Below are 27,270 nucleotides of genomic sequence, written 5' to 3'. Positions count from 1 at the left end.
GGATCTCTTGAGGCCAGGAGTTCAAGACCAGCCTGGCCAACATGATGAAACCTCGTCTCTCCTAAAAATTCAAAAATTAGGCATGGTGGCAGACGCCTTTAATCCCAACTACTTGGGAGGCTGAGGCAGGAGAATCACTCGAACCTGGGAGGCAGAGTTTGCAGTGAGCCAGGATTGCGACATTGCACTCCAGCCTGGGTGACAGACATCTCAAACAAACAAACAAAAACAAACAAAAAAAAGATTCGTCTGGGCTCAGTGGCTCACACCTGTGAGCACTTTGGGAATCCAAGGCAGGAGGATCGCTTGAGCCCAGGAGTTCAAGAGCAGCCTGGCCAACATGGCAAAACACCGTCTCTACCAAAAATACACAAAATTAGCCAGGTGTGGTGGTGCACACCTGTAATCCCGGCTACTCAGGAGGCTGAGGTGGGACGATCACTTGAGCCCAGGAGGTTGAGGCTAAAGTGAGCTGTGATCGTGCCACTGCACTCTAGCCTGGATGACAGAGAGAAACCCAAAAAAAAAAGCCAATTTAAAAATAAATAAGTGAAAGGTTCAATACCTGTAAAGCACCTTCTCCTGCCTGGCATAGAACAGGACTGTCCGGAAACAGCAGTGTGGTTATGATTTCTGCCGCTGTTGCTAGTGTGACAGTATAAGGGGATAGGCATGTAATGTGGTGACAGACAGACGAGGATCTGAATCCAGGCCCCGTACTATCACTTGCATGAGGCAAGGTCTCTCTGAGCCTCAGTTTCTTTGCCTATATAATGGGCACTGACATGTCAGCCCTCAACTTGAACTTGAGGATTCAAGTTCCAGCTGCCCACCCATCCACCCGGGATGGTGTCAAGAGGACTTGGGATTCCAGCAGGCCCTGGAAGGGATGACCTTTAAGGTCTTGCTGGTCTAGCAAGGCTGAACTATAAATAGTTCCTAGACTCTGGCAGGCCCTATAACAGGGATGACCAGCAGAGCCCAGGGGTTGCCACACTTTGGGGGATAAAATCTCAACTTACCACACCCTTGAGTACTACAGGGGTTACGACCTATACAAGATCCCAAAAGCATGTGACCCTTTTGACCTAACAGCAACCCTTCCAGGAACCACCCTTCAGATAAGTGCTCACAGGTGCACAGAAGGCTCATAGCACTATTGTCTATCCTGCAAGAGGCTAGGGACAACTTGAATATTCGTGAGTAGGGGCTGCTAAAAACAAGATGTGAACTCCCCGACTGGCAGACACTACTCAGTCTTGTTCATGGCTATATCCCTGGTGCCTGCATTCAGTCCTGGCACAGAGCAAGGGCTCAGTAAATATGTGTTACATTAATGAACAAATCCATGGGATTTTTTTTTTTTTTTTTTTGAGATGGAGTCTCGCTGTCACCCAGGCTGGAGTGCAGTGGTGTGATCTCGGCTCACTGCAAGCTCCGCCTCCTGGGTTCACGCCATTCTCCTGCCTCAGCCTCCTGAGTAGCTGGGACCACAGGCGCCCGCCACCAAGCCTGGCTAATTTTTTGTATTTTTAGTAGAGATGGGGTTTCACCGTGTTAGCCAGGATGGTCTCGATCTCCTGGCCTCGTGATCTGCCCACCTTGGCCTCCCAAAGTGCTGGGATTACAGGCGTTAGCCACCGTGCCCGGCAGGATTTTTTTTTTTTTTTTAATTTGTAGACATGGGGTCTTGCTATGTTGTCCAAGCTGGAGTGCAGCAGCTGTTCACAGGTGCATCATAGTGCACTCCACTCTCGAATTCCTGGCCTCAAACAATCCTCCAACCTCAGCCTCAGGAGTAAATAGGACTACAGATGTGTAGTCCTCCAGCCCAGTAATAGGACGTTACATGACCATTAACAAGAATGAGGGGCCGGGCACAATGGCTCACACGTGTAATCCCAGCACTTTGGGAGACCGATGGTGGCAGAGCAACTGAGCTCAGTAGTTTAAGACCAGCCTGGGCAACATGGTGAAATCCCATCTCCACAAAAAGCACAAAAATTTAGCTGGATGTGGTGGTATGCACCTGTAGTCCCAGCTACTCAGGAGGCTGAGATGGGAGGATCACTTGAATCTAGGAGGTCGAGGCTGCAGTGAGCAATGATTGTGCCACTGCACTCCAACCTGGGCAACAGAACGAGACACTGTCTGAAAAAAATTATAAAATAAAAAATATTTAAAATATTTTAAAAATGAAAAAGACTTACATGTTCTCAACTTATTACGTGATAAAAACAAATATGGAAACTTTCTGGAAGAAAATGTGTGAAAGTATCAACACTGGTTATCTCTATAAGATGATCCCTTTACACTCTCCTGTTGTTGGTAATTTTTTTTTTAAAGACAGTGTCTTGCTCTGTCGCCCAGATTAGAGTACAGTGGCATAATCGTAGTTTGGGTACAGCCTTGAAATCCTGGGTTCAAGCAATCCTCCTACCCAGCCTCCTGAAAGCTGGGACTACAGGTGCACAACACTATGCCCAGCTAATTTTTAAAAAAATATTTGGCCAGGCACAGTGGCTCATGCCTTTAATCCCAGCACTCTGGGAGGCCGAGGCAGCTGGATTGCTTGAAGTCAGGAGTTTGAAACCAGCCTGACCAAGACGGTGAAACCCTGTCCCTACTAAAAATACAAAAATTAGCCAGGTGTGGTGGCCGGCACCTGTAATCCCAGCTACTTGGGAGGCTGAGGCAGGAAAACTGCTTGAACCTGGGAGGCAAAGGTTGCAATGAGCCAAGATCATGCCACTGCACTTCAACCTGGACAACAAAGCAAGACTCGATCTCAAAAAAAAAAAAAAAATTTTGTAGGCTGGGCACAGTGACTTATGCCTGTAATCCCAGCACTTTGGGAGTCCTTAGGCAGATCACCTGAGGTCAGGAGTTTGAGACCAGTCTGGCCAACATGGTGAAACCCCATCTCTACTATATACAAAAATCAGCCAGGCATGGTGGCACATGCCTGTGATCCCAGCTGCTTGGGAAGGTGAGGCAGGAAAATCACTTGAACCCAGGAGGTGGAGGTTTCAGTGAGCTGAGATAGTACCATTGCACTCCAGCCTGGGTAACAGAGTGAGACTCCACTTAAAAAAAAAAAAAAAAAAAAGGCCAGGCGCGGTGGCTCAAGCCTGTAATCCCAGCACTTTGGGAGGCCGAGACAGGTGGATCACCTGAGGTCAGGAGATCGAGACCATCCTGACTAACACGGTGAAACCCCGTCTCTACTAAAAAATACAAAAAACTAGCCGGGCGAGGTGGTGGGCGCCTGTAGTCCCAGCTACTCGGGCGGCTGAGGCAGGAGAATGGCGTGAACCCGGGAGGCGGAGCTTGCAGTGAGCTGAGATCCGGCCACTGCACTCCAGCCTGGGCGACAGAGCAAGACCCCATCTCAAAAAAAAAAAAAAAAAAAATTGGGCCAGGCACAGTGGCTCATGCCTGTAATCCTAGCACTTTGGGAGGCCGAGGCAGGTAAATCACCTGAGGTCAGGAGTGGCGAAACCCCATCTCTACTATACAAAAATTAGCCAGACATGTTGGTGTGCACCTGTAATCCCAGCTACTCAGGAGGCTGAGGCAGGAGAATCGTTTGAACCTAGGAGGTGGAGATTGCAGTGAGCCGAGATCACACCATTGCACTCCAGCCTGGCCAACAAGAGCAAAACTCCATCTCAAAAAAACAAAACAAAACAAAAAATTGTAGCAATGCGGTCTTGCCATGTTGCCTAGGCTAGTCTCGAACTCCTGGTCTCAAGGGATCCTCCCACCTCAGCCTCTCAAAGTGCTGTAATTACAGGCATGAGCCACTTTTTTTTTTTTTCAAGACAGGGTTTCACTCTGTCACCCAGCTTGGAGTGCAATGGCACAATCACAGCTCACTCCATCCTCCACATCCCGGGCTCAAATGATCCTTCAGCCTCAGCATCCCAAGTAGCTGCAACTACAGGAATGTGCCACCATGCCTGGCAAATTTTTGTAATTTTTTTTTTGGAGAGACAGGGTTTTACTATGTTGCTCAGGCTAAGCTGGATATTTTTGAATGAGTATGTGTTACTTTTTAAATTTTCTTTTCCTTTTTTTTTTTTTATTGAGACGGAGTCTCGCTCTGTCGCCCAGGCTGGAGTGCAGTGGCATGATCTTGGCTCACTGCAAGCTCCGCCTCCCGGGTTCACGCCATTCTCCTGCCTCAGCCTCCTGAGTAGCTGGGACTACAGGCGCCCGCCACCACGCCCGGCTAATTTTTTTGTATTTTTAGTAGAGACGGGGTTTCACCATGTTCGCCAAGACGGTCTCAATCTCCTGACCTCCTGATCCACCCACCTTGGCCTCCCAAAGTGCTGGGATTACAGGTGTGAGCCACCGCGCCCGGCCTACTTTTTAAATTTTCTAAAAAATCTAGTTTATTTTTCAAAAATATACCACACATACCAAGCCATACAAGCCAGGGTTCAGAGATAATGCTCATATCAACTCAGAAGCCTAGATTCAGGGTTCCAGAATCTTAGTAATGGGAGAAAGCAGTACTTATTGAGCACCCACTATATATTGGGGCCAAGCTCAACTCTCTCAAACACACCTTCACCTAATTTCACCAATTTGATGAGATGAATTAATGTCCTCATTTATGTCTATTTTTATTACTTTTTTTTTTTTGAGATGGAGTCTTACTCTGTCGCCCAGGCTGGAGTGCTATGGAGTGATCTCAGCTCACCACAACCTCCACCTCCTGGGCTCAGGTGATTCCCCTGCCTCAGCCTCCTGAGTAGCTGGGACTACAGGCACATGCTAAATTTTGTATTTTTAGTAGAGACGGGGTTTCACCATGTTGACCAGGCTGGTCTTGAACTCCTGACCTCAGGTGATCCACCTGTCTCGGCCTCCCAAAGTGCTGGGATTACAGGTGTGAGCCACTGCACCCAGCCATAGTATCTTTATTTAATAAGGGTGAATAAACTGAGTCTCAGAGAGGTGACATAACCTGTAGTGCAGGTAAGTATTTAAGAATATAAGTTTTCACTGGGTGCAGTGGCTCACACCTATAATCCCAGCACTTTGGAAGGCCAAGGAGGGCAGATTACCTGAGGTCAGGAATTTGAGACCAGCCTGGTTAACATGATGAGACCTTGTCTCTACTAAGAATACAAAAATTAGCCAGGTGAGACCAGCCTGGCCAACATGGTAAAACCCTCTCTCTCTTAAAAATACAAAAAATTAGCTGGGCGTGGCGCCACGCACCTGTAGTCCCAGCTACTCGGGAGGCTGAAATAGGAGAATCACTTGAACCCAGGAGGCAGAGGTTGCAGTGAGCTGAGATCGTGCCACTGTACTCTAGCCTAGGCAACAGAGCAAGACTCCATCTCAAAGAAAAAAACAAACATAGGGAAGGCACTTAGCATAGTAGGTGCTCATGTTGTTGAGCACAGTGTGGGTGCTCAATAAGCAGCAGACGCTACCATCCTGATTATTATCACTATTATTTCCTCCACCACCAGGAGCAGCCAGGGTCACACAGCTCATCAGGGCCAGAACCTGCCTCCAGAGCCCCACAAGGCATTTTAATCAAGGTCCGGGGAACAGGCCAGGGCTGGATTAAGCCAAGTTTTGTCTGTGGGGAGTCACATGGTCCAAAGCTATGTGTGTGCACAGCCAAGTAAACTTTTCCTTGAGAACAATGGTTAGAACAACAGGTCTCTGCGGCCGTGGGAGAACTGAACAGGAGCTCCATTCATGCCCTCTTCCTGGGACAGGGGTCCCTCCAGCATCTCTGGGGCACAGCATGACTCAGCTAAGTTGAACAGGGTGGCCCCAAATTAGCTACATCCATGAATGACATCCGCTTTTGACAATGGTGATGCATCAAACCAGATCAAAGGCAGTACATCTGGCAGTGGCCATCTTCCTGGGAAGAGTCAGTAGGGAGCTGGCCTCAGAGTTCTGAGGACTCAGAACAGAAAAGCTCAAGAGTCAGTGAAGCTCAGCATGATTCTCAAGTCCCATCTTAAACATTTAGGAAAGTCAACAGCAATTGAAAAGGTGAAAGGTAGGCCGGGCGCGGTGGCTCAAGCCTGTAATCCCAGCACTTTGGGAGGCCGAGACGGGCGGATCACAAGGTCAGGAGATGGAGACCATCCTGGCTAACGCGGTGAAACCCCGTCTCTACTAAAAAAATACAAAAAATTAGGCGGGCCCCTGTAGTCCCAGCTACTCCGGAGGCTGAGGCAGCGTAAACCTGGGAGGCGGAGCTTGCAGTGAGCTGAGATCCGGCCACTGCACTCCAGCTTGGGCGATAGAGCGAGACTCCGTCTCAAAAGAAAAAAAAAAAAAAAAAAAGAAAAGGTGAAAGGTAAAGTAGAAAGGGTCCAAGATAGACCTCACTGATCAGTCTCCAAACACTCACCAAGATCTAATGTGTGGTGGACTCAGTGCCAGACCTGGGGGCTCAGAGACAAGCTACACATGGTTCCTGCCCTCAAACAGCTTCCAGTTTACTAAAGAAAACAATAACAGGATCAGGCACAGTGGCTCATGCCTGTAACCCCAGCACTTTGGGAGGACTGCTGGAGCCCAGGAGTTAAAGACCAGCCTGGGCAACACAGGGAGACCCTGCTTCTATTAATTTTTTTTAATTAGGCAGGCGTGGTAGCATATGCCTGTGGTCCCAGCTACTTGAGAGGCTGAGATAGGAGGATTGCTTGAGCCCAGGAGTTGAGGCTGCAGTGAGCTGCAATCACACCACTGTGCTACAGGCTGGGCAACAGAGTGAGATCCTAAATAAATAAATAAAAGCCTGATTTCTATGAGGGCTATACCTTCCTTACTTTGTATAAAGCACTAAAATTCACTTTATTAATTTTTTTTTTTTTTTTTTAGATAGACACTCGCCCTGTCACCCAGGTTGGAATGCAGTGGTGCAATCTTGGCTCACTGCGACCTGCACCTCCTGGGTTCAAGTGATTCTCCTGTCTCAGCCTCCTGAGTAGCTGGGATTACAGGCGCCCGCCACCACACTCAGCTAATTTTTATATTTTTAGTAGAGATAGGGTTTCACCATGTTGGTCAAGCTGGTCTCGAACTCCTGACCTCAGGTGATCCACCCGCCTCAGCCTCCCAAAGTGCTGGGATTATAGGCGTGAGCCACTGTGCCTGGCCTCAGTATTATTTTCTTGGGTTTTGTTGGTTTGGTTTTGTTTTTTTGAGACGGAGTTTTGCTCTTGTTGCCCAGTCTGGAGTGCAATAGTTCGATCTTGGCTCACTGCAACCTCCGCCTCCCAGATTCAAGCAATTCTCCTACCTCAGTCTCCTGAGTAGCTGGGATTACAAGTGCATGCCACCATGCTCAGCTAATTTTTGTATATTATTAGTAGAGACGGGGTTTCACCATGTTGCCTAGGCTAGTCTCGAACTCCTGACCTCAGGTGATCCACCTGCGTCGGCCTCCCAAAGTGCTAGGATACAGGCATGAGCCACCGCGCCCAGCCAATACTGTTTTTAATGCATGACAGGCTCACTGTTGTCACAGTCTTGCCAGCCACACTGGAATGGGAGGAGGGAAGGATGTTTTCCTTGAAGCTGTCCCTCCCTCTTCCCCCAGGCCTGGTCTCCAAGGGCCCAGGCTGGCCCTGGCTTGAGGTCTGCACACACAATGGGCCTCTCTAAGCAGCAGACAGACACATGTTGGCTGCCAGCTTGGGCCCAGCCTGTGGTCACAAACACAACCCTCTGGCTGAGAACAGGATCAGGACATTCCTACAAACCCCTGACCTAGCAGAAGAAATGTTCTAGGAGGCAGATTGGGGTTGCTGAGGCTCAGCTGAGCCCCCAGCTTAGGCCAGGGAAGTAAGGCCCTCTAGCTGACACCAGGAGTTTGCCGGTAATGCTTGTTCTCCCAGGACATTCTCAGGGGATTCACTACCCACTGAGCTGGAAAAATATCCAGCTGCTTTGCCAAGTTCACATCCAAAGCCCATCCTTCCATGGCCTCTTGGAGGCGGCCTCAATAATGGGATGTGAGTAGGGAAACGCTGAACAATGTGGCCAGTGATTGGGCTCCCGGGGAACCTAGGCCCAGAGAGGGTCCCAGGAACCCTGGCTGCTCCAGACTGGTGCAACTGCCAGGCCCGGACCTTCTCCACTCCCCAAAGTCTCAAGGACCAGCCACAGCCCAGCATCCTCCTATCCTTCAAACTTCTCTGATCACTCTTGCCATTCAGAGATTCCTGACTCCAGTGCCTTCCACCACTCCTCTTCCCCTCTTTGTGCTATCTTGAGTGGAATGACCTCCTTCCATGAGACCCTGGGCCAGGAGAATAGGTCGAAAAAGACTTCAACTAAGGAAAAGTGGGGAAAAACATGAAGGCCACACCCTTCTTCCTCTTACCCAGGCCATAGGCAGGGTTCACCAAGGAATGATCTTGTCCTATGAAACATCTCAGAGAATATAAGAGCAGGGGCCCCTCAGTCCTGGGGTGATACACATGTTAGTTCTCTATTGCATCTATAGTAGACATTGCTAATCAATTCCAGCTCCTTTCTGCTGAGCCCAGACAAAGCCTCCCAATCCTTCCAAATATGGAACTTACAGAACTACCAGTGGAGCTGACACTTACACTGTTTTTTTTTTTCCTACAGAGATGAAATCTCACTGTGTTGCGCAAGCTGGTCTGGAACTCCTGGGCTCAAGTGATCTGCCCACCTGAGCCTCCCAAAGTGTTGGGATTACAGGTGTGAGCCACCACACCTGCCTGAAAGCTGACACTCTAAATAAAAGCTATTGATCACCTCTGATCTAGCCTAACTTCAATAGGAAAACTGAGGTCCCTAAAAGGCAAGGGTCTTACCCAAGGCCAGAGATTTATTGCAAGAGCAGACAGGATTTCAGGCACCAGCTTTTTTTTTTTTTTTTTTGAGATGTAGTCTTGCTCTTGTGGCCCAGCCTGGAGTGCAGTGGCACAATCACAATTCACTGCAACCTCCGCCTCCCATGTTCAAGCGATTTTCCTACCTCAACCTCCTGAGTAGCCGGGATTACAGGCGTGTGCCACCGTGGTCCGGCTAATTTTTGTGTTTTTAGTAGAGACAAGGTTTCGCCATGTTAGCCAAGCTGGTCTCAAACTCCTGGCCTCAGGTGATCTGCCCGCCTCGGCCTCCCAAAGTGCTGGGATTACAGGCATGAGTCACCGCACCTAGCCACTGGCTTATAAAGAGTTTCTTGCCGGGCGCGGTGGCTCAAGCCTGTAATCCCAGCACTTTGGGAGGCCGAGATGGGCGGATCACGAGGTCAGGAGATCGAGACCATCCTGACTAACACGGTGAAACCCCGTCTCTACCAAAAAAATACAAAAAAAAAACTAGCCGGACGAGGTGGCGGGTGCCTGTAGTCCCAGCTACCCGGGAGGCTGAGGCAGGAGAATGGCGTAGACCCGAGAGGCGGAGCTTGCAGTGAGCTGAGATCCGGCCACTGCACTCCAGCCTGGGCGACAGAGCAAGACTCCGTCTCAAAAAAAAAACAAAAACAAAAAATAAATAAATAAATAAATAAATAAATAAAGAGTTTCTTTAGGCCAGGCATGGTGGCTCATGTCTGTAATCCCAGCACCTTGGGAGGCCCAGGCGGCTGGATCACCGGAGGCTGGGAGTTCGAGACCAGCCTGGCCAACATGGTGAAACCCTGTCTCTACTAAAAATACAAAAATTAACTGAGCCATGGTGGCACACGCCTGTAATCCCAGCTATAGGACTGAGGCAGAGAATCGCTTGAACTTGGGAGAAGGAGGTTGCAGTAAGCTGAGACTGTACTACTACACTCTAGCCTGGGCAACAGAGTGAGAAGCTGTCTCAAGAAAAAAACAGTTTGTATAGAGGAGACAGTGTTTATGTTTTGTCTCCCCTACCACATGGTGAGCTCCTTCAGGAGAGGCCCTGGGTGTGTTTAGCTTCTGACTAATGTACACACCAGGCACACAGTAGGTGTCCATGAAAGTTTCTTGGCTTACTGAGGAGGAATGGATGACATGAGTTAGAGGGAAGGCTTGAGTATTCGCTCCTAAAGTCAGAAGATGCTTCAAGGTCACACATTTACGGATACTACCCTCTCAAAACAACATACATGGGAACCCAGATAGATACATTCTTAATCTAAAGATGAGGAGGTGGGCCGGGCATGGTGGCTCACGCCTGTAATCCCAGCACTTTGGGAGGCCAAGGCGGGTGGATCATCAGGTCAGAAGATCAAGACCATCCTGGCTAACACAGTGAAACCCCGTCTCTACTAAAAATACAAAAAATCAGCCAGGCATGATGGCAGGCGCCTGTAGTCCCAGCTACTCAGGAGGCTGAGGCAGAAGAATGATGTGAACCTGGGAGGCGGAGCTTGCAGTGAGCCGAGATCCTGCCACTGCACTCCCGCCTGAGTGACAGAGCGAGACTCTGTCTCAAAAATGAATAAATAAATAAAAATAAAAAATAAAGATGAGGAGGTGAGAGTACCTCCGTGTGGATGTGGATTTGAATTGTGTCTATAGCAGAAATTTTACCATAGACTAAACTTTCAAACAATAGAAGCTAAAAGAGCTTACAAGTCAACTAAAATATGACATTTCAATGAATGTCAGTGGTTTCAAACCGCATTGCTGACTATAAATATCAAAGTAATGAGGCATGTGGGGAAAGTCTCCTATATCTATATCATTTATGTGAGATTCTATTATTTAACTTTGCCATTAAAATATGACTGATACACTTAAGCTTTTAAGATCAACACTCGGCCGGGCGCGGTGGCTCAAGCCTGTAATCCCAGCACTTTGGGAGGCCGAGACGGGTGGATCACGAGGTCAGAAGATCGAGACCATCCTGGCGAACACGGTGAAACCCCGTCTCTACTAAAAAATACAAAAAACTAGCCGGGCGAGATGGCGGGCGCCTGTAGTCCCAGTTACTTGGGAGGCTGAGGCAGGAGAATGGCGTAAACCCGGGAGGCGGAGCTTGCAGTGAGCTGAGATCCGGCCACTGCACTCCAGCCCGGGCGACAGAGCGAGACTCCGTCTCAAAAAAAAAAAAAAAAAAGATCAACACTCTACAGTCAGCTTTTTTGAAGTATCAAAAAAATGCATCTAGACTGGTCACTGTGGCCGGCAATCCCAGCACTTTGGAAGATTTAGGTGGGAGGATCCCTTAAGCCCAGGAGTTAGAGACCAGCCCGGGCAACATGGTGAAACCCTGTCTCTACAAAAAATTGGCTGGGTGCAGTGGCTTACACCTGTAATCCCAGAACTTTGGGAGGCCAAAGCAGGCAAATCACGAGGTCAGGAGTTCGAGACCAGCCTGGCCAGTATGGTGAAACCCTGTCTCTACTAAAAACACCCACACAAAAATTAGCTGGGCATGGTGGCATGCACCTGTATAGTCCCAGCTACTCAGAAGGCTGAGGCAGAAGAATCGCTTGAACCCGAGAGGTGGAGGTTGCAGTGAGCTGAGATCTCGCCACTGCACTCCAACCTGGGCAACAGAGTGAGACTCCATCTCAAAAAGAAAAAAAAAAAAAAAAGTCAGGCACGATGGCTCACGCCTGTAATCCTAGCACTTTGGGAAGCCAAGGCAGGTGGATCACAAGCTCAGGAGTTTGAGACCAGCCTGGCCAATATGGTGAAACCTCATCTCTACTAAAAATACAAAAATTAGCCGGGCATGGTAATGGGCGCCTGTAATCCCAGCTACTTGGAAAGTTGACGCAGAAAAATTGCTTGAACCCGGGAAACAGAGGTTGCAGTGAGCCGAGATCATGCCACTGTACTCCAGCCTGGGTGACAGAGTGAGACTCCATCTCAAAAAAAAAAAAATTAGCCAGGCATGGTGGCATGCATCTTTAGTCCCAGCTACTCAGGAGGTTGAGGTGGGAGGATTGCTTGAGCCCCGGGGGTGGAGGGTACATTGAGCCAAGATCATACTACAGTACTCCAGCCTGGTGACAGAGCAAGACCCTGTCTCAAAAAAAAAAAAAACAAAAAAAAAACAAGAAAAAGAAAAATGTATCCGTGACATTTAAATAGATATACCTAAAATATAAAATAAAACAAAAACGAATGGGAATTGAGGTCTGGGGCCACAAGAAGGCCAAAGATCAATCAAGGACCCAGAACCTATTTGCTTCTGTGGCCTCTTGGACACTCCTTTAGGGAAACCAAGGCAACCCACCAGGATTTGGGCCTGGGACTCAACTCAGCAGCTTCTCTGGCCGTGTTATTCTCCATCAGCCCCCGCCACCTCCGTGTGTCTGTTCTGGGCCATAAGCCAGAGACACATTCCTCAGGCCTCCACTGGCTTCCAGAGCTGACAGAGTTTGAGCAAAGGGCTGAGCAAAGCAGAAACCTCTTGAGAGACATGGCACAAGATGGTTGTGGGACAACCTCAGCAGGAGGCCTATAACAACTGATGGGGAAGCTGAGGCCCACAGAGGGCAAGTGTCCCACCCAAGACCACACTGTGAGGGAAAAGTGGAGAAAGTCATCCAACCAAGGTTCCACCACAAAACTCCTCTCTGATCATCACTGGAAGGATCTGATGTCCTGCTCTATAAAAGCCAAGGCTTCCAGATGTGGCAGCTCATGCCTGTAATCCCAGCACTTTGGGAGGCCGAGGCAGGTGGATCACCTTAGGTCAGGAGTTCAAGACTAGCCTGGCCAACATGGCAAAACCCTGTCTCTACAAAAATACAAAAATTAGCTGGGCATGGTGACGCACACCTGTAATCCCAGCTACTTGGGAGGCTGAGGCAGGAGGATCACTTGAACCCAGAGGGCAGAGGTTGCAATGAACCAAGATCATGCCACTGTATTCCAGCCTGGACAACAGAGCAAGATTCCATCTCAAAAAAATATAAAGTAAAATAAAAGCTGAGGCTTCTCCCAAAGGAAGATGGGTCTTAGGGTTTTAAGGTCCAGGAACCAAAAGAACCTGAAGTCAAGAGCTCTTCAGGCCCCAAAGGAAATAATCTGAGCTGCCCCTTCCCCAGTCTGCACCCCTCTCTCCCTGTGTCACTCAGGGGCTGGCACACTCTGCCATGTACCTTTTTGCCCTAGTCGCAACAACCCAGAAAGGCAGGAGCTACATCCCCGTTTTACAGATGAGGAAACTAAGGCTCAGGGAAATGAAGTGACTTGTCCAGGGCCACACAGCTAGTGACTGGAAGACAGAAAATGCAAACCAGGTCTGCTTAGCTCTGTGCCAGCTCTCCCTCCACCACCCCACGCTGTCTTCAGGCAGGTCCCTAAGTTCTGTTTCTATTTTCAATCCTGCCCATCTCCCAGCCCCCAGTGCTGGGATGGGGCCTCTTGAGGCCTGGGGGAGGTAGGGAAGCAGTGGAACACCTCCACCCGGCCCGTCTGGACCCTGGAGCGTCAGTGCTTACCCTCCAGCACCACCTCCTTGCCTGTCTTCTTGAGGGCCTGCACCGCCTCATCATGGGTAGCAGAGGACAAGTCTTCCCCATTCACGGACAGGATGGCATCCCCCACATAAAGAGCCTCTGTCTGGTCAGCTGCCAATCCCTTGAAGATCTTGGAAATGAGAATAGGCATCTTGTTCTCCCGGCCGCCTGCATAGGCACAGAAGGAGGACAAGACTGAGGCAGATACTCCAACAATTGGGAGTCGCATCGAGGCACAATTATTTCTGAAGGCTTCCCTTGGTGCCTAGCCCAGTGCTGGAAAACGGAATAGGAGAATAAAGGGGATCTGAGAAACGTCTTGGAAGTTTGGGACACTAGTAATACTAATAGTACATCATTTTCGATCAGGTTCGGTGGCTCATGCCTGTAATCCCAGCACCTTAGAAGGCTGAGGTGGGCAGATGACCTGAGCTCAGGAGTTCAAGATCAGCCTGGGCAACATGGCAAAACCCCGCCTCTACTAAAAATACAAAAATTAGCCAGGCGTGGTGGCGGGCACCTGTGGTCTCAGCTACTAGGGAGGCTAAAGTAGGATTACTTGAGCCCAGGAGGTCGAGGCTACAGTGAGCTGAGATTGTGCCACTGCACTCCAGCTTGGGTGGCAGAAGGAGACCCTGTGTCAATAAACAAATTAATTAATTAAATGAATCATTTTCAAAATTCATAATGCTATAGTTTGATCCCTGGATCTTTTGATTAAGTGCTTTGGGTGTTCACTAGTGTTTGTGCAACTTACAAAGTGCTTCAATCACTTTTTCTTAAATATTTTGGATTTTCTCATGTACCCCATAAATATATACACCTACTATGTACCCACAAAAACTAAAAATGAAAATAACCAGATAAAGTGGCTCACGCTTGTAATCCCAGCACTTTGGGAGGCCAAGGCGGGCAGATCACTTGAGGCCAGTAGTTTGAGACCAGCCTGGCCAACATAGTGAAACCCTGCCTCTACTAAAAACATAAAAAAGGGCCAGGTGCGGTGGCTTATGCCTGTAATCCAGCACTTTGGGAGGCCAAGGCTGCTGGGTGGATCACCTGAGGTCAGGAGTTCGACACCAGCCTGGCCAACATAGTGAAACCCTGTCCCTACCAAAAATACAAAAAATTAGCTGGGAGTGGTGGTGGATGCCTGTAATCCCAGCTACTCGGGAGACTGAGGCAGGAGAATCGCTTGAACTGGGAGGCTGAGGTTGCGGTGAGCCAAGATTGCACCATTGCACTCCAACCTGGACAATAAAAGCGAAATTCCATCTCAAATAAATAAATAAATAAATAAAAACACAAAAAATTAGCTGGGCCTGGTGGCACACGCTTGTAGTCCCAGCTACTCAGGAGGCTGCGGCAGCAGAATCGCTTGAACCTGGGAGGTAGAGGTTGCAGTGAGCCAAGATCACACCACTGCACTCCAGCATGGGCGACAGAACAAGACTCTGTCTCAAAATAAAATAAAAATACAAAAATTAGCCAGGCATAGTGGGTGTGCCTGTAATCCCAGCTACTCAGGAGGCTGAGGCACGAGAACTGCTTGAACCCAGGAGGTGGAGGTTGCAGTGAGCCGAGATTGCGCCACTGCACTCCACCCTGGACAACAGAGCAAGACTGTCTCACACACACACACACACACACACACACAAAAGAAGGCAACAATGTGGGAACCCACTGATACCCTCCAAACTGGAATCAAGAGAGAAGTCGGCTATTCCTATGGCCTCAAAAGACTGCTTTAGCAATCATAATGTTTTACAATCCAAAATCCAGGTTGGAAACCAAAGCCTTAGAGTCTAGTGATTCTAAAAACCTACCTGAATGGCATCTTGGATACAAAAGAAGCTAATACATTTTACTAAACGGCTTTATTACCAAACTCTTAAATGCCCTTTTAAAATAAGAAATAGTAATAATAGGTCACCTTAGTTGCATGTACCAAATGCCAACATTGCGTCTTTACAATATCCCATCACGTAGGCATGCTCAGTTTCCTATTAGGGAAACTGAAGTGTGGAGGGAAGCCCCTTGTCCAAGGTCACTCAACTAGTAAGTAGCAAAGCAAGCCAGTATTTGCACCTAGGCCTCCAGGCTCAAGAACCAACACTATTAACCCTACCACAGACGGCAAGTCAGGCCCTCAGATATCACACTCCTGGCTCATCCCCAGAATACTGAAGATGAAGAATTAGTGTCCCAGAGTGGGAGGTCATTGTTCCAAGGTCACACAAGCTGCTGGCGGAGCTGGGACTGGAACACCTCTCTTGACACCCACGCAGGCCCCACCGTTTGCTTATCTGCACAGAGCTTGAAGTCTAGGAGAGGAAGGGGTTTCTATTTATATCTGCCCTCCCCCACCTGAAACTAGGGGCTTCGGTTCAGTTTGAAGCTATGATCACTCATGGCTGCCTCAGACTAAGCTAGACTCTATAGGAGGGGTTACCATGGCAACAGGAGCCCAGATTTGGATCCAGTGGAAATACCTGAAGTCTCCTAAAAGTACCTTCCCCTCCACCTAGAAGTATGGAGCTGGGGAGTAACTTTGTGTGACCCTGGAAAGTCCCTGCTCCTTTCTGAGTCTCAGTGCGTCCATCTGCAGAATGGAACTCTGTATGAATAAGTTCCTTCCTGCTCTGACACACTGAGTGTATAATTTTTGGATTGGTCTGTTGCCCTATCCCATGCTGGAGATTGAGGGTAAGACTGGTGCCCATACCCTCATTTTCCCATTTCCCCTTTTTAGCCTCTCTTGGTTGGGTGCCTGGGGATCTGCCCTTCTACAGGAAAAGAATCAACTTCCCTGAGCACTCTCTGGGGGACAGTAGCTGATAACTAAGGTTCAAATCCCAGCGCTGACACTCACTGTGTAATGGTGGGAAAATCATTTTACCTTTCTGAGTCTCAGTTTCTTCATCTGCAATATGGGGATTATACTCCCTACCTTTCACCACTTGTTGCCAGGATGAAGTGGATCATGAGACTAGTGTCCTGGGCACAGCACCTGGCACACAGTGGTGGCATTCACCACTATCTGCACCACCTCAGCCAAGCCAAACAGTCTGGAGGCACTCATCAACAGAACCAGTACCAGGGAGACCCCAGAGGGTATGGTACATATTCAAGGTGGAAACAAAGGCTGACACCCTTTCCCAAAGCACCCTGCTAGGGGCTGGGATCCTGAGAAGCCGATGGGCAAGCATAGTGAACCCAGCAGCTGGGGGTGTGCAAGGATTTTGAGAACTATGTTTAGCTGCTTTGGGAGTATCTCCTGGCCTCCATTTTTCCTCTCCGCTAACAGCAGTAATTAATTAACTAAGGCACCTACAATGTGCTGGTGTGGTGAGCCCTGCTCTCAGAAACATCACAACTCTATCATCCTCTTATACAATTGAGGCAACTGAGATTCAGAGACGGGACGGGACTTTTGCAACCTCACACAGCTGATCCTCGATTCAAACACAGTCTGGTTGCACCCTAACTGCACCCCACTAGCAGTCAGTCCTGGGTACTGAAAGCTCCATCCTGTGCAAGGTGGAGATGGTCAGATCAGGAGACCCAAATCCAGCTGTCAGGGCTCCCCGCAGCCTTCCTGGGTCCTTAGATTCCTAGGTCCTTGCTGGCCTTCTGCCTGTGACCCCAGTCTGTGCCTGCACCCAGGCCTCCTATCCACCCCTGTGCTTCGCAGACTGCAGGCCTCCCCTCTGTACCCACCTTGGTTGCTTCTCAGGGACTCCCTCCTCCCTGTCCCACTGGTATCCCGGCCTCAACCCCCTTTCTCCACCCTCTGCTTTCCGGGGGACCCCTCTTGTCCCTGATGTTCATGCTGGTTGCCTCTCAGACCCCCACGCCTCCACACAGAACTCCCACCCACGTGTCCTTGGTGCTCCCACAATCTCCTCCACACCTGTGTCTTCCGTGCCCCCTAAGGCCACCAACTACCGAAACCCACTCCGACCTTGGTGCGCCCAGTGCCCTCCGTTACCTGTTTCCTTAGACCTCCCTTACCCCCGGACAGGCCTCCAGCTCCATGTCCTGGGCGCGCTGCCAGTCCCTTGCGCCCTCGGCGGCCCCCAGACACCACGACCCCGCGCCCTCGGTGTCCCGCGCCCACCTTTGATGCTGATGCCCAGCCCACCGGCGTCGGCCTTGCGCACCGTCACGCGGCGCCGCTGGAGCAGTAGCGCCTCTGGCAGCTGCGGGGCCCCGGCGCCCGGCTCCGCGGCGCCGTTGAGCTGCGCGGGCTCCGGCTCCCGCGGAGCGCCGGACTCGGGACCAGGGTCGCCGTCGGCGGGGCTCACGGTCAGCACGTCCTCCGCCAGACTCAGCAGCACCCGCTGCCACCGCTCGCCGCCGGTCCCCGAGCCCGCCCCGGCGCGCAGCTCCAGCAGCCCGGTGCGCGGGGCGCGCCTGCCGGACGCCATCTTCGCCTCCGAGACCCCGGGACGCCGCGCTTGCCCTGTCCCGCCGTGCCCAGCCCGCTCCGACCAAGCTCCCAGGGCAGAGGGCAGCGGGGGCCCCGCTGGGCCAGCCGCCACCCTACCCGGGCCGCTGTGGGAGGCGATCTAGGGGCGGGGCTACCCGGGGGTGTGACCAGTGCTGGGGACTGGGCCTCGGGCAAACGCGGGAGGCCGGGGCGGGGCCCGGGAGCCGAGGGCAGCAGTGTGAGACTACCTAGGGGGCGGGTCAGAAGGGCGGCGTGGCGGGACCACTAGGCAAGGCGAAAAGCCCGGGAGGCGCGGTGCTGGGCGGGGCGTCGGGGGGCGGGGCTTCGCGTCCTGGGCGGAACCCAATCAGCCCGCGCAGTGGGCTCTGCGCTCGGAATGTCCATCGAGGGCCGGGACTGTAGCTCCCGGACGTGGGAGCGCATGAAAAAAAAACAGAACCACATATCCTGGTGCGAAGCACTGGGCATCGGGCTGGGCTGCATATGGCGGAGGACTGGGCTGCGTATGGTGGTCTGGGCTCCAGGGCTTGAGTTGAAGAGGTAGACACCGGCCAGGCGTGGTTGCTCACGCCTGTAATCCCAACACCTTGGGAGGCCTAGATGACAGCCCAGAGGCTCGAGGCTGCAGTAAACCGCGATCGCGCCACTGCACTCCAGCCTGGGTGACAGAGCGAAACCCTGTGTCAAAAAAACAGAAAGGTGGACGCTGAGCCGCGAGAGACCTTGCAGGCAGAGTTGCTAGTTGGGGAGCTGAGGAAGAAGCTGGTTTCCCATCAGGTGGTCATGGCTTTGGTCTGTGGGCGTGGCTTATCGTTGGCGTGGCTTCTAAAGGTGACAGGCCCCGCCCCCGGAGGAGAGAGCTGCCGACTCCGCTTAGGGCTTGGGGAGGGGGTGGGCAGGATCCCCACTTCAAAACTGGAGGGAAGTTTAAGAGATTAATCCCTGGCTGTGTTCGCAGTCAAGTATAGAAAAGCCTGAAGTCCCACACTTTGAGGCCTGGCAGAAAAACCCAGAACTCCTAGTGTGTGGGAAGAAGGCTGCAAGGTGGGGCTCTGGGTCTGGGCCTCTGGAGACCTGGTTTCTAATCCTTGCTGCCTGTGTTAGCTCCAAGTCGACCTTGGTCCCCTCACGTTACTGCTCTAGGCCTCAATTTCCTCATCTGTAAAATGTGGATCATAATAATACCTACTTCACTGGGCTGGTGTGAGGATTAAATCAATGTGAAAACACGTGGTAAACTGTGACTCTATGCTATAATCACTTTCATTTAGTGACTGCTTACTCTTAGCTAGGGCTAGCAGAGTATTTTCCATGTGTTATCTCATCTTTACATTAGCCTCCTGGAGTAGCTAAGAGCACTCCCAGCTGGGCACAGTGGCTCACACCTGTAATCACAACTGAGGTGGGAGGATCGCTTGAGCACTGGAGGTCCAGACTGCAGTGAGCTGTAATTGCACCATTGCACTCCAGCCTTGGTGACAGAGCAAGGAAAAAGAGCACCCCTCTTATATGGAAGGGAAAACTTGGATTTAGTCTAATTGGCCTAGGTCACACATTTATGAGTGAGGCAGAGCTGGGATTCAAACCCAGGACTGTTTGACACCAGTGCCTGGGCACTGAACCACTCTGCTAGACAGCTGACAAATACAGAGGTAAAGCATGATTGCAATCAGAAAAAATCCACCACATCACACAGCTCAACTGGCCTTCATACCTGCTTCTTGTCTCTATCCTCCATTTCTAGCTGGGATATGTCGGGCAATAAATAAGTAAGACCACACCAGTGTTTTGACTCCCTGAACTTTTGGGTAAAATCCTCCACATAAGATATCATCAAGAAAAAAAAGAGGGGGCCAGGTGCGGTGGCTCACGCCTGTAATCCCAGCACTTTGGGAGGCTGAGGCAGGCGGATCACGAGGTCAGGAGTTCGAGACTCAGCCTGGCCAACATGGTGAAACCCCATCTCTACTAAAAACACAAAAATTAGCCAGGCATGGTGGCAGGCGCCTGTAATCCCAGTTACTTGTGAGGCTGAGGCGGGAGAATCGCTTGAACCTGGGAGGCAGAGGTTGCAGTGAGCTGAGATTATGCCACTGCACTTCAGCCTGGGCAACAGAGCGAGACTCCTTCTCAAAAGAAAGAAAGAAACAAAGAAACAAAAGAAAGAAAGAAGGAAAGAAAGAAAAGAAGAAAGAAAAGAAGGAAGGAAGGAAGGAAGGAAGGAAGGAAGGAAAGAAGGGAGGGAGGGAGGGAAAGAAAAAGAAAGAAAGAGAAAGGGAAGAAAGGAAGAAAGAGAGAGGAAGAGGGAAGGAAGGAGAAAGGAAAGGAAAGGGAAGGAAGGAAGGAAAGAAGGAAGGAAGGAAAGAAAAGAAAGAGAAAGAGGAAGGGAGGAAGGAAGGAAGGGAGGGAGGAAGGAGGAAAAACATATGGAAAGAAAGAAAGAAGAAAAAGAAAGAAAAATAGAGAAAGAGAAGAAAAGAAAGAAAGAAAAATAGAGAAAGAGAAGAAAAAGGAAGGAAGGAAGGAAAAGAAAGAAAGAGGAAAAAAGAAAGAAAGAGACAAACTGGGCAATATAGCATGGAAAAGTGGCAAAGACAATGGGCAAATCTTGGGTATGCCATTTAGTGTTTTTATGACTCTGGGAAACTCTTTGCTTCAATTTCCCCTTGTGTAAATGAAGATATGTTCATATGTAATTTATGGTGTGACAGTTTTATAAGATAATGAATGTCAAGTGCATAGAATAACGTCTGCGTATGAGGGTGCACACAGACACATGCGGGCACACACACATATTTTCTGCTACTATTGGCTAAAGACTGACAAGGGCTGATGATTACATTATATTTACAAATAACCAAACTAACTAGAGTTATTTTCAGTTTAGAGATTCACAATAGATAACAAAACTTAACATTTTTCCCTAATTTGTGAAGACAGCCTGGGATATAGGTCTATGAGAATGTAAAAACTGTCTCCAATAATCATGACGTAGGAATAGTATTGCCTGATAAGGTCTCCCATGATGACATATATGTTCTATAATCTCTACTGTCCAGTTTGGTGGCTACTAGCTTCATGTAACTCTTGAGTCCTTGAAATGTGGCTAGTACAACTAAGGAATTCAGTTTTTAACTTTAATTAATTTAAATTTAAAGAAAAATAAAGAGAAAGAGAAGAAAAAGAAAGAGAAAGAAAGAAAATAAATAGAAAGAGAAAGAAAAAGAAAGAAAGGAAAGAAATAGAAAGAAAAAGAAAAAAGAAAGAAAGAAGGCTCATGTGTCTAGTAGCTAAAATACTGAACATCACACGTGTGTGGAATACAATGGAGGCTTGGCAATATATTTTTAAATTGTTCTTTTTTTGACAGGTTATAAAAAGATCACACATGTCACATTATATAGAAAGATGTTGCACAAGTTATAAAAAGATTGTCAACAGTCACATGGTATAGAAACAATAATAAGAGAATAATGACTATAATTTCAAAATTTATAAGAAATACCCACTCAAAACCTTAGTAAATTTTCTTTAAGATTTTAATGTGTATGTATAAACATTCTATGTACTTTTACATTTTGAATACTTGGTATTATAATGTACACACAGCAGAAAAATCAGGGAATTTGGAAAAATGTGGACTTAGCCCATTCAGTATATTTTGTGATACTGAGTCTCTCTAAAAATGGAGACAAATTAATTTTGTATTTCAAGAAAAGATATAACCAACATCAGACTCAAATTGAGAGAGATTATACAAAATGACTAATGAATACTCCTCAAAATTGTCAAGGTCATGAAAGACAAGAAAATTTGGGGGAGCTGCCACAGATTGAAGCAATGTGGAATGCTGAATTGGGTTCTAGAACAGAAAAAGAGAAACAATGTATTAGGAGAAAAAAGTGGTGAAATCTGAGTAAGATCTTGGTATGGTCTGAATATCTGTGTTCCCTCCAAATTCATATATTAAAATCTTAACTCTCAAGGTGATGGTATTAGGAAGTGAGCTTTGGGAAGTGAATAGGTCATGAGGGCAGAGCCCTCATAAATGGGGTTTCTCACCCCTTCCACCACGTGAGGATGCAGCAAAAAGATAATCATCTATGAACCAGAAAGGGGATCCTGACCAGATATTGAATCTGTCAGCGCTTTGGTCTTGTATTTCTCAGCCTCCAGGACATACAGTTCTGGAGTAAGGTGCTGACAGATCTCAGCAATACAATTCTGTTGTTTATAAGACACCCAGTATTTTGTTACAGCAGCCAGAATAGTCTGGTGATTAGTTCATAGTGTGGTGGATGGTAATTGCTTTAAGTTTATGCAAATTGTCACTACAGTCACGAGATAGTAGTGAAGTAAACAATGGGACTTTTAGTTGTTATTGTTAAACTTAGCCGGAAATTAAGATTATGAAGGCTCTAGAGCACCATGCTAAATGATTTTTTATTTTATCTTTAAGGTTTTGGGGATGCAATATGGATTTTAAGCAGTGTCATCATAATTAGACTTTGAAAACAATCATTCTACTGAAATATGGAGAAAAATTAGTAAACTTATTTGATTTATCCAGGAAGACCAAACACGAGCTTTGGTAGGAAATTGTAAAAATATTTATGAATGCTAGTCTACTCCTATTACAGTGACAGTAATGTTTGGGGAGATGAGGTTCCAGAGAGTCAAGGGGAAATAATTGGCATGCCTTATAAACCACCTAGATTTTAGGAATAAGAGTAGGTAATTGGTAGAATAAGGAAAAACAAGGCTTCTGACACAAATGGGCAATGGGAATTACCTTCAAATAAATAAAGGAGTTAAGCTGATGAGATAAAAGGTCTATCCAGAATGTTGTGACTATAAACCAAAACAACATAAACAACAAAAAATATGTCTAGTAGTCAGTTAATTACAAAGGATTACGTATCAAGGATAAAGTTATGTATGGACACATGATTTAGAAGCTGTTAATAAATAGATTCTAGTTGAAAAATTTTGTTAATAGAAAGTATACACCACAAAAAGAGGTAAGAAGAGTGTTGAATAGCAATCACAGGATAGATTGAAGAAGCATCAAAGATGACATTAATGATGTCAAATGCTGATAATCAGGCAAGACATTGACTCCATGACCTTCTCGCAAACAGATGTGGCCAAATGACAAGGATCCACACAATGTCATGAGGGAAAGGGCAAATGGGAGACGATAAAATCAGATGGCAACTGTAATTGACTCTTCCGAGAAGAGGCCAAGTCTGTTTCCACAGTTGAGTACAATGACTGACCTAGATTATTTTCAAACACTCTTAGTGACTCTAAAATCTCATAAAAGTGATTTTCGTGGAGCCATTGCATTGTTTCCCTATAAGATACATATGTAGACTGAGTGATCAGAATACTTAAATGGTATGATCTTATAAGAACCATGTCCTTTTCTAATTCTCTAATCAGTATACACATTAATGCTGTTACCCACCATGAGCAGGGAGGTTATTAGCATGCCATTGTTATATGATTTGTCATAGCATTGGGCAAGAATAAAAATTTCAACAGTTTTACCTCTACCCAAGTAATAATAACACTTCTTAGCTCCTTTCTATTTATTTCTACATTAAAATGTTATAAATGAAATGCAGTCTAAGTTCTAGTTCCCATGGTGTATATACTTTACTTTCAATTATGTTTAAAATAAACTATTAGAGATTATGTTAAGTACCTTCAATTTTTGCTAAACGTGTTATCATAAAATGGTGTGAAATGCACAAATCATATTACAGAAAAGGTTTCTCTGGCCCATTTAAAAATTGTTTCTTGTATGTCCCTTGACATGTCAATGAATAATGAACATGAAGGAACAAGAGGTGTCTACTTGTGTCAATGAGAAGGAATTGCTAGCTTCCTGAAAGTGGTTCAACCTTTCCTTGTGTTGATATCAATATACTGATTTCTTTTTTTTTTTTCTGCACCAGTCCTCTTCTCTCTCTATTTTCCTCTTCCTACTCCATCACACACACACATACATGGGCAAAGACAGACATTTTGATTAACTAATTTATTATACCAAGATTAGACACCATGTGTATCCATATAATTTTTAAAAATTTCTTGAGAAACATTGAAATTTATTGGTTGGGTATATTACTAACTATGTGGTCATTTTCATTGATTATAAAGAAGTTTGTTTTTAGAAAATAGATTATCTTTAAGCATTTTAAAAAACATGTCCTATTCTTGGGTTATCTTTAATAATCCACTCTTTAAAAACATACACTTTTATTAGGTTGTCCCCTTACTTGAAACAAGTTTTTTGTTCTTTACATTTCCTTAAAACATTTTCTACAGATTTACACATGTTAAAGTAATAGTGATGATGATGATGATGATGAAAACGTATCTTTGCATTTTACCACGAGAAAAAAAAAATCTCTCAGAGATGTTCAAATATATACAGGCTATTGAAAAAGAATGTCATTTTAAATTTGTTTTAGACACACTTTTGAATTTAAAAGATAGTTAATAAGTCTTTATTGCTAATCTTTTACATGGAAGACACAAAGGTGATATTTATGTCAATGTTGGTGCTGCTAGACCAGGGGCTGAAGATTGAGAACCACTGCTTTATATATATTTTCTTTTCTTTTCTTTTCTTTTCTTTTCTTTTCTTTTCTTTTCTTTTCTTTTCTTTTCTTTCTTTTATTTTTAGATGGAGTCGTGCTCTGTCACCCAGGCTGGGAGCAGTGGTGCAATCTCAACTCACTGCAACCTCTGCCTCCCAAGTTCAAGCAGTTCTCTGCCTCAGCCTCCCAAGTAGCTGGGATCACAGACACCAAGCCTGGCTANAAGGAAGGAAGGAAGGAAGGAAGGAAGGAAGGAAGGAAGGAAGGAAGGAAAGAAGGGAGGGAGGGAGGGAAAGAAAAAGAAAGAAAGAGAAAGGGAAGAAAGAAAGAAAGAGAGAGGAAGAGGGAAGGAAGGAGAAAGGAAAGGAAAGGGAAGGAAGGAAGGAAAGAAGGAAGGAAGGAAAGAAAAGAAAGAAAGAGAAAGAAAGAAGGAAAAAAGGAAGGAAGGAAGGAAGGAAGCAAGCAAGCAAGCAAACTCAGGGCCAGGCACAGTGGCTCGTGCCTGTAATCCCAATACTTTGGGAGGCTGAGGTGGGTGGATCACTTGAGGTCAGGTGTTCCAGACCAGCCTGGCCAACATAGCGAAACCCCATCTCTACTAAAAATATTTAAAAATTAGCGGGGCATGGTGGCAGACACCTGTAATCCCAGCTACTCAGGAGGCTGAGGCAGGAGAAACACTTGAACCCGGGAGGCGGAGATTGCAGCAAACAGAGATTGCACCACTGCACTCCAACCTGGGTGATAGGGTGAGACTCCGTCTCAAAAAAAAAAAAACCAACAACAACAACAACAAAAGGAATTGTTTTAAGTTAGAGTGGTGTCAAAACAGGAGAGACACAGGTTTAGAAAAAGAACCCAGGGTCTTTCATACATATATATATGGGATTCCGAGGATGAAGGATCACTTGAGGCTAGGAATTTGAGACCAGTTGGGCAACTTAGCAAGACTCCATCTCTACAAAGTAAAGAAATTAGCCAGGCTTGGTAATGTGCACCTGTACTCCCAGCTACTTGGGAAGCTGCAGTAGGAGGCCTGTTTGAGGCTGCTACAGTGAGCCACAATCATGCCACTGCACTCCAGCCTGGGTGACAGAGCAAGGCCCTGTCTCAAAAATGAATGAAAGAAAGTGAGAGAAAAGAAGGAGAGGAGGGAGGCAGCGAAGGAATATAGCATTGTATATATGCATTGATATCTTTTTTTTTTTTTTTTTTTTTTTTTTCTTTGAGACGGAGTCTCGCTCTGTCACCCAGGCTGGAGTGCAGTGGCCGGATCTCAGCTCACTGCAAGCTCCGCCTCCCGGGTTCCCGCCATTCTCCTGCCTCAGCCTCCCGAGTAGCTGGGACTATAGGCGCCCGCCACCTCGCCCGGCTAAGTTTTTTTTGTATTTTTAGTAGAGACGGGGTTTCACTGTGTTAACCAGGATGGTCTCGATCTCCTGACCTCGTGATCCGCCCGTCTCGGCCTCCCAAAGTGCTGGGATTACAGGCTTGAGCCACCGCGCCCGGCCGCGTTGATATCTTAAAAGTATGACTGAACTTAAAGATTGTAGGACAGCCTGGGGAATTTGGGGTAAGCACTTGTGATAAATAACTACAGCCTACTTGGCTTGTGGAAGCTTCACTCCAGTGGTAGAGAAGGGAGGGGAGGAGAGACCCGGCAGGAGGCAAGAGACCAGCAGGGAATTGAAGTTCCTTTCCCAGGACCAAAGCCTGGAACCAGATCCTTAAAAGTCCCCCCACGTACTGCCCTGCTTTAAAAAGACTTAATGAGGCCCAGACAAACTTGCTGAGAAAGATCCCTAAGAGAGGATTTCTCCTCTGGGGGACAGTTTTCTGTGGCTATAACAGGAAAGAGGGGAAGGAGTGATGTGTGCAAAGGGGCTAACACAGAAAGAAGATGTAGAGCCAAGGAAACAGCGACATGGGCATGCATGTGTGTATGTCTGTATGTGAGTATGGGTGTGTGTGTGTTTGTGATCACACTTGATAGGCAGTGCCAATCACCAGTAGCTACCCCCAAGAACCCTGCAGCTGCAGGAATGCTCTACCCCTACACTGTGATCAGCCAATGCCTCTCTGCTGTGGCTCAGAAATTGGCCTCCCAGATAGATACACATAGGCCCGGCTCCCTGCCAAGCCCCAGGCAGAGCTCCCAGAGGAAAATAGTTCACTCCCAAGGGATAGGAGAGGGAGAAGGGGAAAAAAAAGGGGAGAGAGGCTGCCCAGCCTACTAAAGTCTCTGTAAGCTCTGGCCAGGCACGGTGGCTCACACCTGTAATCCCAGCACTTTGGAGGCCTAGGCGGGTGGATCACCCGAGGTCAGGAGTTCAACACCAGTCTGGCCAACATGGTAAAACCCCATCTCTACAAAAATACGAAAATTAGCCGGGCACAGTGGCTCAAGTCTGTAATCCCAGCACTTTGGGAGGCCAACGCCAATGGATCACGAAGTCAGGAGATAGAGACCATCCTGACCAACATGGTGAAACCCTGTCTCTACTAAAATACAAAAACTTGGCCAGGCGCAGTGGCTCATGCCTATAATCCCAGCACTTTGAGAGGCCAAGTCAAGCGGATTGCTTGAGGTCGGGAGTTCGAGACCAGCCTGGCCAACATGGTGAAATCCTGTCTCTACTAAAAATACAAAAATTAGCGGGGTGTGGTGGCACACATCTCTAATCCCAGCTACTCAGGAGGCTGAGGCAGGAGAATGGCTTGAACTCAGGAGGTGGAGGTTGCAGTGAGCCGAGATCACACCTCTGCACTCTAGCCTGGGTGACAGA

General features: G+C 47.6%; 1 protein-coding gene across 2 annotated transcripts in view; it reads right to left on the bottom strand.

The window, feature by feature from the left end:
* The window catches only part of SNTA1 (syntrophin alpha 1), a 35,478-nt gene extending 17,352 nt beyond the window's left edge, over positions 1–18,126 (bottom strand). For both annotated transcript variants that reach the window (XM_025398730.1, XM_025398732.1), the window contains exons 1-2: positions 17,541–18,126; positions 13,403–13,588 (exon numbers count right to left, since the gene is read on the bottom strand). In XM_025398730.1, coding sequence (XP_025254515.1) covers positions 13,403–13,588; positions 17,541–17,850 — 496 coding nt within the window. In that variant the 5' untranslated portion in view covers positions 17,851–18,126. The remainder of the gene's footprint in view (positions 1–13,402; positions 13,589–17,540) is intronic.
* Between the last annotated feature and the right edge of the window lie 9,144 nt (positions 18,127–27,270).

Source organism: Theropithecus gelada, chromosome 10, assembly GCF_003255815.1.
Source record: "Theropithecus gelada isolate Dixy chromosome 10, Tgel_1.0, whole genome shotgun sequence".
Classification (NCBI taxonomy): domain Eukaryota; kingdom Metazoa; phylum Chordata; class Mammalia; order Primates; family Cercopithecidae; genus Theropithecus; species Theropithecus gelada.
The sequence above is the reverse complement of the archived record's forward strand: the minus strand, read 5'-3'. Positions and strand labels throughout refer to the sequence as shown.